Below are 12,392 nucleotides of genomic sequence, written 5' to 3'. Positions count from 1 at the left end.
TGGGGGGGGGGGTCAAGGCCTGGGGATCTTTCCCTCCCGCCAGGAAGTCCCTCAGCTCAGCCGGTCCTGCCAAGGCCGGGGAGGAAGCCCCTGAGAAGCCTCCGCGCAGCCCAAGTCAAGGACAGGCGGCTTCAGCAGCTTAGAAACGGCATCCGGAGAGGGCTGGCCAGCAGGGCAGGAGCCGCTCCCCCGGAGCCCACGCCCGGCCCCTGGCAGCTGCAGGGCCCCTTGTCTGTGAGAATGGGCGCTCAGTACCACGCCAGTCACGCTGGCTCGCGGCTCAGGTGTCCTGCCCCCCGGGGAGCCTGTGTTCCCCCCCCAGGCCTCTGCTCCCCACCTGCCCAGGAGGCAGCAGAAGCCCAGGCCCCGGCCCTGCGGCAGCCCTGCCTGAATCCCCTCAGATCGTCCCGGCCCTCCTGGCTCGGGGCGCACTCCAGTCCCCACCAGTCCTGTGTGTGGGAGCCCCCGGTGCAGGACAGCCTGTGTTTGGTGCTGAGCTCCCTGCAGACACCAACAAGCAAAGGCCTGGACTGCTGTCCCAGGGTGGGGACAGAGCGTGGGCTGCTCAGAGCCAGGGCCATCTGCCAGCAGCCCAGGGAGAAGGCAGCCACTGTCGCGTCTGTGTGAATAAAGGGTTTGGGGCCTTTGCAGGTTTGATCACAGGAGCTACAAACAAGGCTGGTGGTTTGGGGGAGGGGACCACGTCCTTGGGCAGAAGAATCCCAAGATCGGCTGGACCCTCACACCTTGGTCTCTTCTAAGTCCCACTCGCTGAGCCCTTTCTGTGCCAGGACCTGGCAACAAGCCCCGGGCACAAATCCCCCAGTAGGATCCTCCCATAAAGCAGCGGGTAAGTGGGCCACACCCAGGCCACAAAGGCAGCGACTACGAGGCAGCCCATGCGGCCTGACCCTCGTGCCTGGCTGGCTCGGCCCACCAGACAGCCTCTGACTGCCGTAGCCTGTGTGGGTCCTTGGCCTACACTCCAGGCCCTGGGGGCTGGCCTTCACCCTCCCTCTGGGCAGTTCTCTATGTGTATCTGTGTTTAGGAGGAGGTTCTATGACCTCCAGGACCTATGAGTGCCCCAGGGAGTGGGACAGGCCCCTGTTGAACAGGTCAGGCTACTGCTCTAGCTCAGGGGAGGTCTATCTACACAGCAAGAGTTGTTCCTAGGGTTAGCTCCAACTCATGAAATGAACACACTTTATTGTACAAATCCCACACACGTCCTGGGCCTGGGCCAAATCCACATCCCCAGCTGGGCCCTGGCTCCGAGCCTGCTCTGTGGTCCCAACCCTGGCCTGCAGTGCCAGGTTCTCCCGTGGAGTACGCAGGCATCCGTGAGCAGGCTGCTTGTAGGGTGGGCCTCCCTGGGCTGTGGGCACGCAGGCACTGTGGCAACCCCAACCTGAAGACAAGTGGAGTGGAGCGGAGTCCCCACCTGCTCAGGCTTAGGGGCCACAAGGGTCCACACAGTCCTTCCCGCTGCGGAACACATGGTAGATGCTGGTGGGAGGGAACATGGCCACGGCGCCGAGCAGAGAGCCCACCTGGATGGTCACGCCAGCTGCCAGCAACGACTGCTGGCCCCCCCCATGCAGCAGGGAGCTGGAAGCCACCTTCACGTATGAGAACACGCCGAGACACAGAACCCACGACACCACCTGGGAAGGTGGACACAGTAGCAGGCTGAGCGTGAGATGCCCCTGCTCTAGGGTGAACCCCCTCCCTACTGCCACCCTCTTTGCTTCACTGTGCCCCAACATACTTACCACAAGGACCACGCCTGCAGAGGTGCCCACCAGAGGTGGGCAGGGGCTCAGGATTGCCAGCGCCATCAGGTAGGCCCCAAAGAGCATGCCCAGCAGGCAGAGACTGCCCAGCCCTGCCAGGGACCTGCCAGGAGTGAGCAAAAACTCAGGGCTCAGGCCCAGGCTCTGAGCCAGGCCCAGGCTCTCACCCCTAAGTCCCACCCTGAGTGGCCTGGGCTGCCCGTATACCTGCATAGAATACCCATGGCCAGGAAGCAGGCGAGGGGGTTGGCGGCACTGCCCAGCACCACAGCCAAGTGGTAGGCTGGGCGCCCATAGGGCAAGCAGGAATAGCTCTGCACAGCAGGCAACACGCCATTGGTCAGAGCGTTGGTGACGGCCAGCAGGCCCAGCAGGCAGACACTACGGGTGGAGAGCAGCCGATGGGCCGCAGGTTCTGGGCTGCAGGTGGTGCCTGCCGCCTTGCTGGGAGACTCCTGCAGGGGTGAGGCCTCTTCCTCTTCCTCCACTCCAGGGGCTCCCGCCTGCAGGCCAGGCCCTGGGCCTCCTGTGGGTACAGGCGGTGGTGATGGCAACAGCACCAGGAGACCCTGAAAGGCGGCAGCTGAAACGACTAATAGGGCGGACAATACCCCAAAAAAAGTGCTGGCAGGAAAACGCTCTGGGAAGTCAATGGGGGGCCCAGGAGTGCCATTGGTGGGGGTTGGTGGGCACTCGAGGCGACCCACACCCTGCACTAGGGCCAGCACACAGGGCAGCAGGGCGCTGAGGCCCTGACCCAGGAAGAAGGACCGCAGGAAGGAAGGCGGCAAGCGGCTCAGGAAGGGCAGGAACGTGACATTCGAAGCACAACAGGCCAGCGCCAGCACGAAGGAGAGAGTCAGGAAGGCCACTGAGTACTCCTGCCCCGCCACTGCTGCCACGTGGGGCCACAGGGGGGCCAGCAGGGCCGTGCCCACCACACTCAGCGCCTGCACCACTTGGATGGGGGCCCTCTCGCCCTTGCCCGGGGCCAGCCGCCTCCACAGGGTCACCACCAGCAGACCCAGGTTCCCCAGTGCCACAAGCACAGAGAGGTAGGAGGGGAGACTCCAACCTGCAAGGAAAAAAAGGAGGAAGCCGTGTCAGGGGCAGGATGCGCAGGTCCAGAGAGCAGCTGCAACCCACCTCCCCCGCACGCAGCCTCGCCCCCTGCCCACATGAACTCACCCTCGGGGAGGTCTTTCACCACCACAGGCAGCTCCACCCAGATCCCGTTGATGGCAGCCCATGAGCCCATGCCAAAGAGGGCTACCAGCACGTGGGTCAGCACCAGACGGCCCAGCGGGGGTGCTGCCATTTAGCCCAAGGCCGGAGCCTTCAGGACAGGGCAGAGGTCACAGCCAGCTCTTCTTCCCCCACGTAGGTCCACAAAAGACCTTCGGCTCCTCCGGGAACTGAAGACTTCGTCTAGCTTGAAAAAAAGTAACATGCATGCAAAATCACAAGGGAAAGACACAGAACCGTTGTCAGGAAAGGACCAGACGGCCAAGACCAGGGAAACTGGGTGGATGCCGGGGGTGGGGGATGGGGAGGAGAAGGGACAAAGCACACCGGCAGCCTGTGTCGGGGTCACGACACAGCAAAGGCCGGCGCCAGGCAGGGAAGCAAGAAGGCGCCGAAGCCCAGGAGAGTATGATGAAAGAGGGAGATGATCTTCGGGTGTGAGCTACCGAGACCGCCAAAGCACTACCCCGCACGGATACGGGACAAGGACTCCGGGACAGGTCTACCTCTCAGGCGCCAAGCACACCTCTACGGCTTCTGCGAGACCCCGGACAGCCGGAGCCAAGTCGGGGCTGGGGATGTGGCCACGGCGGGCACCGCCCCTCGCTGCACCACGGGGGCGGCGGAGAGCCGACCGGTGCGCTGGGGTGCCTGAGCCTCCCGGTCCTGAACGAGCGCGCTCCCTGACCCGGCGACCGGCCGTCCCGCCACACTTCGAGGGCGCCGCCTCCGGCCCAGGGTCGAGGACCCAGCACAGAACGGGTGGGGCCGGAAAATGCAGCCGAGCGGGAGCGAGGACTCCAACTCACCCGCCGGGACTCGCAGAAACCACCCGCCGGCGCGCCCCAGCGCCCGATATCCCGCTCCGGAAATCGAGTGGGGCGGCCAGGGGCAGGGGCGGGTAGGGCCAGCCCGGGGCCCTGACCCCGCCCCGCGAGGCAAGCCTCGCCCCCGCCGGCCACACCCCTTCCGCCGCAGGCTCCGCCTCTTCCGCTCCCCCTGGGCGGAACTCGGAACGCAGCGAGTGGCTATGGCTCCGGGTGTGGCCCGGCGGGCCCGGCAAAGGGTCCGGATCTTGCCGCTGGCCGGGGCGCGGAGCCGCTCGGCGGAGGACTGGTGGTGGGATCGGCTGGCCCCGAGCGGCTCCGGTTACCACCTGCTGCAGTCGGACAGCATGCTGCTGGTGTTGCCAGGTCCGGGGCCCGCCCGCCGCCGCGCTCAGAGGCGCGCCGCCCGCCGTGCTCAGCTGCTGCGGCTCCACGGGGCCCGCGCCGCTGAGGCCAAGGCCAAGCCCAGGACCGCACCCGCACCCGCGCCCGCACCGCAGCAGGAGCCCGACCCGGGCTGGGGCGACCGCATTCCCTTGGAAATCCTGCTGCAGATTTTCGGGCTGCTGGTGGCGGCGGATGGGCCTATACCCTTCCTTGGCAGGTACCCCAGGACCATCGCGCACAGCGCCGGGTCTCAGGCTGACCTCTTAGGCACTCAGCGGGTGGCTGAGCGCCCACACACGCGTCTCAGAGAGCGCAGTCTCTCAGGGCGTCCAGCTGGAATCCCAGGGGCACGACCTTGAACTGAGGGGTCCGCAGCGTTGTGAGAGTTGGCGGGGGGCAGGTCCCTCCTCTTAGAAAACCCCATAGCGACAGCCATTGAGGGCGAGCATCGACCACAAAAGGCCCGGCCCCTCAGGAGAGATTTTCTCCCAGGGCTGCACGCGTGTGCCGCCGCTGGCACGAGGCCGCCTCCCAGCCAGCGCTCTGGCACACCCTCACCCTGTCACCCCCGCTGGTTGGCCGCCCCGCCAAGAGTGGGACCAAGACTGAGAAGAAGCTTCTTACATCCCTGGAGTGGCTTATGCCCAGTCGGTGAGCAGTTCCATCTTTTTCTTATTCCCTCATTCCGCTTGTGTGTTGTGTGAATGCCCCAGGCCCCCTCCTGCCTCCCTGCACGAAGGTGATGGGTGGGGAGAAGGCTGGCAGAAGGGGCAGCATGGGAACACTGTGCAGCTCTGCCTCTGCTGTCGGCCCAGGTTCTCACAGCTCCAGAGGCTGACTCTCATCCACTGGAAGTCTCAGGTACACCCTGTGTTGAAGGTGAGAGCTCGAGGCTGCCCTGCACACCAGCCATGACACTCTGGGGTTACCCACCAGGGAGTGGGTCAGGTACCGTGGGGCCCAAGGATGCCCCACGAAGATGCCTGCTTGGTTCTCCTTTCCTGGAGTGTCTTCCAGCAGGGAGGTGTGAGAGGTGGGAGCACCCAGGTAGGCCTGGCATGGCCAGAAAGGAGACCATTGCTGAGGCAGTAAAGTGCGGTTGGTGTCAGCCATTGGTCCGTTTCCCTTGTGGACCACAGCCTGCCCTCCCCCAATCGGCCCTCTGTTTTCCACAGCTGGTTAGCGAGTCCTGTCCCCGGCTCACCTTCCTCAAGCTTTCCGATTGCCACGGTGTGACCCCTGACACTCTGATCATGCTAGCCAAAGCCTGCCCCCAGCTCCACAGCCTGGACATACAGCATTCCATGGTGAGCCCAGGAGTCCCCAGGGGCCCCAAGGAAGCCTGGGCTACGTTGACCGGTACCTCTGTGCTGGGTCTCCAGGTGGAGTCCACGGCTGTGGTAAGCTTCTTGGAGGAGGCGGGGCCCCGAATGCGGAAGCTGTGGCTGACCTACAGCTCCCAGACGACAGCTATCTTGGGTGCACTGTTGGTATGTTGGTCACGGGCAGGAGCAGAGCTGGGTGCTGAGCCAGGGACTGCCAGGCCTCCGACCCTGTGTTCTCCCCCACCTCTACAGGGCAGCTGCTGCCCACAACTCCAGCTCCTGGAGGTGAGCACAGGCCTCAACCACAACAGCACTCCCCTCCAGCTGCCTGTCGAGGCCCTGCAGAAAGGCTGCCCCCAGCTGCAGGTACCTGCCGCCCCACCCCTTCCACCTGTCGCCCCCTCCCCACCTGCAGCCTGGGCCTCGCTCCCAGGTGTTGCGGCTGCTGAACCTCATGTGGCTTCCCAAGCCTTCCGGGCGAGCGACGCCTCCTGGCCCAGGCTTCCCCAGCCTTGAGGAGCTCTGCCTTGCCAGCTCCACCTGCAACTTTGTGAGCAACGAGGTCCTGGACCGCCTGCTCCACGGCTCCCCTCACCTGCGCTTGCTGGATCTCCGCGGCTGTGCTCGAATCACACCTGCTGGCCTGCATGACCTTCCATGTCAGGGTCAGCACTCCCCGGGTGGTGGCTGGGCAGGTGGGATGTGGGGATTCTTGCCCACCCCGCAGCTCATGCCCATTCCTCTCACCTCCAGAGCTGGAGCAACTTCACCTGGGCCTGTATGGCATGTCAGACCGGCTGACTCTAGCCAAGGAGGGCAGCCTTCTGTTAACTCAGAAGTGGTGTCACACTCTGCAGGAGCTGGACTTGAGTGGCCAGGGCTTCAGTGAGAGGGACCTGGAGCAGGCCTTAGCTGCCTTCTCAGGCGCCCCCGGGGGCTCGCACCTGGCACTGTGCTCCCTCAACCTCCGGGGCACCCGGGTCACAGCAAGCACAGTCAGGTCAGCATCCCCACCCCCGCCAGTTCCTTGGAGCCAGTATGGCTTGATCCCCTGTCCTGCCTGGCTCGCCAGCTCCAGGGCTCTGAAAAGGGAGCCCATCCTGGCCCAGCCCCTGCTTGGGGTTGGCCTTAGGGACACCAAGGGTACTGGGCTTGGGCCTTTGGGCTGTAGGTGGCAGAGCCAGCCGCGGTGCAAGGGTAGAGAGGGCTCCTTAGACTGGCTCAGCCATGCTGTGCCTGGGTCTTCTTGGGGCCAGTGGCTCAACCTCCCATGGCCTGCACTGCTCCCACAGCGCTGTGATCAGCAACTGCCCGGGTCTGCTGTACCTCAACCTGGAGTCCTGCCGCTGCCTTCCCCGGGGCCTGAAGCGGGCCTACCGGGGCGCAGAGGAAGTCCAGTGGTGCCTGCGGCAGCTGCTCACCAGCCTGGCCCCTCCCAGCTAGGCAGCTCCAGCCAGCCAGCCCTGCCCTGCCCCCTTTCCCAGTTTTGAATGTGTGAGCGTTTTGTTACAATAAAACATTTTTAGGAACTCATGTGTGGTCTTTGGGATCCCAGTGAGAGGCTGGGGGTTGTCCCTGAGGGAACTACTGGGGGCTACAGCTGGCCCAGAACCTGTGTGTTGCGGCGTTGGGGGCAGCCCCCCAGGGCTCCTGAGTCAGCCTGTGGCCGGGCCTTGCCTGCTCAATCCTGGGCTCAAATCTTGGACTGAGTGTGAGTGAGTGTGTGTGTGTGTGTGTGTGTGTGTGTGTGTGTGTGCTTTCCACCCTCAGGGACACTAAGGTGAGCTGTCTGTGTTTGTATATGAGGTTCTGACCCGGGCAGAGGCGGCAGTGGGGAAGGGGAGGCCATGCTCAGCCACGGGGCTCGTGGTGGGGCCCCTGCCTACAGATTCCTCTCCAGCTCAGGCCTGGGATGTCCCACTACCCCACCCTTCAGGTGAGGACTGTGAACCAGGCTGTACAGGGGGCCTCCGGTGGGGTGGGGCCTAGCGGGGGAAGTGCACGCCCACCGCAGGGCCGGGCCGGGCGACTCCCTGGAGACGGGAAGATCAACAGGACGGCCCTAATAGAACCGCCGCCCAGAGCTTCTAGAAGCCGGCGCAGCCCAGAGCTTCTAGAAGCCGGCGTCGCCCAGCCTAGACCGCCACTCGGTGTCGCTCCCCTGCCTTCGCCTGAGAACTGCTTTTTCCTGGACCGCAACCCTGAAGGCTTTATTCTCCCAGGTATGAGTGTGGCTGTGAGCAGTGGGCAGTGGCAACAGACAAGCCGCACAGCTGACGGTCTGTACCCCGACCCAGGCCCCCAAGGGCCGGTTCAGCGGCCTGCCTACGACCGCCGGCAGCAAGCCCTTTCAGCTCTGGGCCCAAGGACTCTTCTGCACCGAGCGCAACCTGGCCAAGCGCCTCAAGAACAACAGTTTCTACCCGTTCACGCAGCAGCAGCCCAACGGTGAGGGCGACACTCAGTTGCCAGGGGACCAGAACCCGGCGGAGCGGCGACGCGGGGCGGGGACTGGAATCTGAACGGGGCGGGGCCGGGCCGGCTGCGGCCTTCGCGGGCGCTGGAACTGCAGGCTGGACCCCGACAGCGGCCCCGGGCCCTGCGGCCGGCGGGCAGTTCCGGGTCCAAGCCCTGGCACTTCCACCTCGGGCTGCGAGCAGGGTCCCGGTATCCTCACGCGCCTCTGCCGCGCCGCCCCCAGTCTTCGTGCTCGAGTACTACCTGGACACGCTGTGGAAGGGGACGCTGCTCTTCATCGTCTGCTTCTTCCTCGTCAGCTTCGGGCTTGTGAGCGAGGTCTGAGCTCCTGGGCCCGCCCCCCACGGCCTTCCTACCCTGGGGGCCGGACTCCCACTCGGTGCCCCGCCCCCGGGTCCCGCGGCGGCTCAGAAAGTCCCCGCGGCGCCCACAGGTGCAGAAGCAGAAGACTTGGGGCTTCCCTGCCTACGGCGTGGGCGTGGGCCTGTGGCTCATGATCTCGTCGCTGCCGCGGCGCCGCCTGGTGCTGAACCACGTGCGCGGCGTGTACCACTTCTCCATCCAGGGCCGCACCGTGTGTCAGGCCCCCATGCACCTGGTCTACGTGCGCATGGCGCTCAGCTCCGATGGTGACGCACGGGGCGGGCCGCGGACTGGGGGATGGCGTCCAGGGGAAGGGGAAGCCACGTGGAGTGGGGAGGAGCAGACAACTGGCCCATGCCCCCGCCCCCGGAGCCCCCGCCCCCGGAGCCCCCGCCCCCGGCTCTACAGGGACCTGGGGCTGAGCGGCTTGCCCCTTGCCAGCCTACGGAAGGTGCTTCTTCCAGCTGGTTCTGTGCGGCCACAAGCTGGAGCCGCTGGTGCTGGTGCAGCTGTCGGAGCGCTACGAGGTGGGTCCCTCCCAGCCCGCCACGGGGTCCCAGACACGCTCCCTTCCCCTCCTTGGTTCAACATGACGCCAGCCACTGTTTAGGGTCTTAAGATAGGGCCATTTCGCAGGTGGAGAGTGCATACAACGGGGACCTGGCCCAGGCCCTCGAGCTGGGAGCCAGCGGAGAGGGCGCCGGGGCTGACGGGCAGGGCTGGAGGTGCGGTCTGGCCAAGGGGAGGGGACGCCTCCGGCGCAGCTCTTGTTCAGGCAAGAGCTGACCGCCACCCGCTCGCACAGCAAATGGAATACCTCGGCCGTCATATTGCCCGGAAGCTCAACATTAACTACTTCGACTGCTTGGCCACGTCGTACCGGCACGTGGTCCGCCACTGGCCGCCGGGGGCCACCTTCAGCCCGGGCATCCTGCTGCACCAGAACGGTGCCTAGGACAAGCGGAACTCTCACAAGTCAGCCCAGGACTTGTGATGCTGCCAGCTGGCGCCCACCCCTCCCCCACCCCGGGACTACATTCTCCCTTCCCCTCCAGTCTCCCGCCTCCACCTGACCACTGGCCTTCTTCTCAATAAAGCGACCTCCTGCTCCAAGCCTGCTCATTTCCTCCGTGCGGTGGGGGCTGCCGCCCCAGGGCCCTCCCGTGGTGCACACCTCGCAGGGCCTCCGGGAGCCTTTCAGGGAGCAACCCCGGAGTTTGGGTTGGAAGATGGGGGTCGCAGTGGGACTGAGGGTGACAAGTAGCCAGGCCTCTAGAACACGTGTGGGACACACTGCCTCTCTCGGTCAGTAGCAGTGAACTGGTCCTTCCAGGCTTTGGAAGTGCTGACCAATGAGCAGAATCCAGGAGTCAGAATCTGATCTGTCCAGTCTGGGTCAGGTGCTGTTCTAGTCCAGTCAGCAATGGGATGGGGGCACCGCTGAAGGTCCAGCACTGTGCCTAGGGGTGAATCCTGCACTGGACACTAGTGGAGTTTCCCCTGCGGAGCTCTAGGCCAGAGCTCAAGGCCTGCTGGGGAGTAGACCCACCATATCCCTGGAGCGTGCTCCTGCCTGCCTGCTGGAACCCCAGTCCCATGTTCCCTGTCCAGCGGGTGTTCTTGCCTCCTGGGTGCTGGAAGCTGCTGTGGGAGCGGAGAAGGCACCTGGGTCTTCCTGTCAGCATTTTTTTCTCAGGGCCATGCTCACGACCCAGGTCTTTGTGCATTGTATCAGCTGAGTGTCCCTGGAACCAGAACCAGCTGCATAATTTGCAGGGCCCCATGCAAACTGAAAATGCAGAGGTCCTTGTTAAAAAGTTATTAAGAATTTCCAGATGGCAGCACAAGAGCATTAAACCAAGTGCACCCGTTAGTGCTGGGGGCTTACCTGCCCACCAGCCAGCAGGCTGAACAGCCAGGTGTGTAGGCATCCAGCCCCACCCACCAGCAGGTTGGCACCAGACCTGGGATCCCCTGTGCCCACAGCCAGCCCCACCCACCAGTGAGCCTGCACCCTCTGCATGAGGCAAGGTCTGGCAGCCAACTGGTCCAGGGGCCAGCCCCATCTACCAGTGTGCCCACAGTAGCAGGCCTTGCCACAACAGAAGGGCCCTTGCAGCCCACACAGAGGGCAGCCCTAGAGCATACAGCTCTGGTGACCAGAGGGGAGTGTGCTGCTGGGTGGGTCGCATAGGACATCTCCAACATAAGCCACTTTTCCAAGATCAGGAAACATAACTGACCTACCTAATACACAGAAATAAAAACAGAGAATTAGGCAAATGAGGCTACAGAGGAATATGTTCCAAATGAAGGAACAAAGGCACTACAAAAAAAGGAAATTACAGGCCAATATCCCTGATGAACATAGATTAAAAAAAATCCTCAATAATATATTAGCAAACCAAATCCAACAATATATTAAAAGGATCATACACAATGATCAAGTGGGATTTATCCCAGGTATGCAAGGATGGTTTAATATCCACAAATTAGTCAATGTGATACACCACATCAACAAATTGAAGAATAAAAATCATATGATCATCTCCACAGATGTGGAAAAATCTTTGACAAAAATTCAACATCCTTTTTTTAAAAAATGCATTTGTTTTTAATTTATTTATTATTTTTGGCTGCGTTGGATCTTCATTGCTGCACGTGGGCTTTCTCTAGTTGCAGCCAGCGGGTGCTACTCTTTGTTGCAGTGCATGGGCTTCTCATTGCAGTGGCTTCTCTTGTTGTGGAGCACGGTCTCTAGGCACACGGGCTTCAGTAGTTGTGGTTCGTGGGCTTCAGTAGTTGTGGCTTGCGGGCTCTAGAGTGCAGGCTCAGCAGTTGTGGCGCACGGGCTTAGTTGCTCCACGGCATGTGGGATCTTCCTGGACCAGGGCTTGAACCCGTGTCCCCTGCATTGGCAGGCAGAGTCTTAACCACTGTGCCACCAGGGAAGTCCTCAACATCCATTTTTGATAAAAACTCTCAACAAAGTGGGTATAGAGGCAACCTGCTTCAACATTATAAAGGCCATATATGATAAGCCCACAGCTAACATTATACTCAACGGTGAAAAACTGAAAGTGTTTCCTCTAAGATCAGGAGCAAGACAAGGATGCCCACTCTCACCAATTATATTTAACATAGTATTGGAAGTCCTAGCCAGAGCAATCAGAGAAGAAAAATATTTAAAAGTAATCCAAATTGGAAAGGAAGAAATAAAACTGTCGCTGTTTACAGATGACATGATGCTATACATAAAAAATTATTAAGACACCACCAAAAAACTATTAGAACTAATAAATGCATTCAGTACAGTTGCAACATCAAAATTAATATACAGAAGTCTGTTGCATTTCCATACGCTAACAAAGAACTGTCAGAAAGAGAAAGTAAGAAAACAATCCCATTTACAATTGCATTAGAAAGAATAAAATATCTGGGAATAACCCTAATTAAGAAGGTAAAATACCTATGCTCAGAAAACTATAAGACACTGATGAAAAAAATTGAAGATGAGGGACTTCCCTGGTGGTGCAGTGGTTAAGACTCCGGGCTCCCAATGCAGGGGGCCTGGGTTCAATCCCTGGTCAGGGAACTAGATCCCACATGCATGCCACAACTAAGAGTTCATATGCCGCAACTAAGGATCCCACATGCCACAACTAAGGAGCCTGCCTGTTGCAACTAAGAAGCTGGTGAGCCGCAACTAAGGAGCCAGCGAGCTGCAACTAAGGAGCCCGCCTGCTGCAGCTAAGACCCAGAACAACCACATAAATAAATAAATATTAAAAAAAAAAGAAATTGAAGACAACACAAACAAGTAGAAAGATATACTGTGTTCATGGATTGGAAGGATTAATATTGTTAAAATGTCCACACCACCCAAATCAGTTTACAGATTCAATGCAATCCCTATCAAAATACCAATGGCATTCTCCACATACCCATTCACAAAGTATGTCTAAAATGTGTA

General features: G+C 61.1%; 3 protein-coding genes across 15 annotated transcripts; 2 read left to right on the top strand and 1 right to left on the bottom strand.

Annotated features, from left to right (window-relative positions):
- Window positions 1-1,307: 1,307 nt before the first annotated feature.
- SLC52A2 (solute carrier family 52 member 2) lies at window positions 1,308-4,012 on the bottom strand. 5 transcript variants are annotated; one of them, XM_030876170.2, is made up of 5 exons: window positions 3,849-4,012; window positions 2,983-3,226; window positions 2,002-2,869; window positions 1,774-1,897; window positions 1,308-1,665 (listed from the first exon to the last, which is right to left on the bottom strand). In XM_030876170.2, the coding sequence occupies exons 2-5, from the start codon at window positions 3,110-3,112 to the stop codon at window positions 1,453-1,455; spliced, it is 1,335 nt and encodes a 444-aa protein (XP_030732030.1). In that variant the 5' UTR covers window positions 3,113-3,226; window positions 3,849-4,012; the 3' UTR covers window positions 1,308-1,452. The 5 variants fall into 5 exon arrangements, with proteins under 5 accessions (XP_030732030.1, XP_060142892.1, XP_060142893.1 ...); XM_060286909.1 differs by having other exon boundaries at window positions 2,983-3,222; XM_060286910.1 differs by lacking the exon at window positions 3,849-4,012 and adding an exon at window positions 3,546-3,841.
- On the top strand, window positions 3,867-7,196 carry FBXL6 (F-box and leucine rich repeat protein 6). 9 transcript variants are annotated; one of them, XM_030876144.3, is made up of 9 exons: window positions 3,867-4,470; window positions 4,746-4,904; window positions 5,069-5,132; window positions 5,429-5,560; window positions 5,636-5,743; window positions 5,831-5,944; window positions 6,012-6,243; window positions 6,332-6,578; window positions 6,871-7,186. In XM_030876144.3, the coding sequence occupies exons 1-9, from the start codon at window positions 4,070-4,072 to the stop codon at window positions 7,019-7,021; spliced, it is 1,608 nt and encodes a 535-aa protein (XP_030732004.1). In that variant the 5' UTR covers window positions 3,867-4,069; the 3' UTR covers window positions 7,022-7,186. The 9 variants fall into 9 exon arrangements, 8 of the variants coding, with proteins under 8 accessions (XP_030732004.1, XP_030732001.1, XP_060142885.1 ...); XM_030876141.3 differs by having other exon boundaries at window positions 5,636-5,944; window positions 6,871-7,188; XM_060286902.2 differs by having other exon boundaries at window positions 5,429-5,743; window positions 6,048-6,243; window positions 6,871-7,187.
- Window positions 7,197-7,490: 294 nt separating this feature from the next.
- Window positions 7,491-9,511, top strand: TMEM249 (transmembrane protein 249). The gene is made up of 6 exons (XM_060287084.1): window positions 7,491-7,551; window positions 7,820-8,026; window positions 8,280-8,374; window positions 8,490-8,685; window positions 8,861-8,946; window positions 9,225-9,511. Exons 1-6 carry the CDS (start codon window positions 7,491-7,493, stop codon window positions 9,372-9,374), a joined length of 795 nt encoding a protein of 264 aa, XP_060143067.1. The 3' UTR covers window positions 9,375-9,511.
- Window positions 9,512-12,392: the final 2,881 nt, after the last annotated feature.

This window comes from Globicephala melas, chromosome 17 (assembly GCF_963455315.2).
Source record: "Globicephala melas chromosome 17, mGloMel1.2, whole genome shotgun sequence".
Classification (NCBI taxonomy): domain Eukaryota; kingdom Metazoa; phylum Chordata; class Mammalia; order Artiodactyla; family Delphinidae; genus Globicephala; species Globicephala melas.
This window is presented reverse-complemented; position numbering and strand designations above follow the sequence as displayed.

What these genes read in the sequence shown, in the direction of transcription:
- SLC52A2 (XM_030876170.2), bottom strand. Translation starts at nt 3,112, where the DNA reads ATGGCAGCACCCCCGCTGGGCCGTCTGGTGCTGACCCACGTGCTGGTA. An exon ending in GCCATGGGTATTCTATGCAG is followed by an intron (nt 1,898 to 2,001) that starts GTATACGGGCAG and finishes CACTCCTGGCAG; the next exon opens with GTCCCTGGCAGGGCTGGGCA. An exon ending in CTGCAGGCGTGGTCCTTGTG is followed by an intron (nt 1,666 to 1,773) that starts GTAAGTATGTTG and finishes CCACCTTCCCAG; the next exon opens with GTGGTGTCGTGGGTTCTGTG.
- FBXL6 (XM_030876139.3), top strand. Translation starts at nt 4,070, where the DNA reads ATGGCTCCGGGTGTGGCCCGGCGGGCCCGGCAAAGGGTCCGGATCTTG. An exon ending in GCATGACCTTCCATGTCAGG is followed by an intron (nt 6,244 to 6,331) that starts GTCAGCACTCCC and finishes TCTCACCTCCAG; the next exon opens with AGCTGGAGCAACTTCACCTG. An exon ending in GTCACAGCAAGCACAGTCAG is followed by an intron (nt 6,579 to 6,870) that starts GTCAGCATCCCC and finishes CTGCTCCCACAG; the next exon opens with CGCTGTGATCAGCAACTGCC.
- TMEM249 (XM_060287084.1), top strand. Translation starts at nt 7,491, where the DNA reads ATGTCCCACTACCCCACCCTTCAGGTGAGGACTGTGAACCAGGCTGTA. An exon ending in CACGCAGCAGCAGCCCAACG is followed by an intron (nt 8,027 to 8,279) that starts GTGAGGGCGACA and finishes CGCCGCCCCCAG; the next exon opens with TCTTCGTGCTCGAGTACTAC. An exon ending in AGCTGTCGGAGCGCTACGAG is followed by an intron (nt 8,947 to 9,224) that starts GTGGGTCCCTCC and finishes CCGCTCGCACAG; the next exon opens with CAAATGGAATACCTCGGCCG.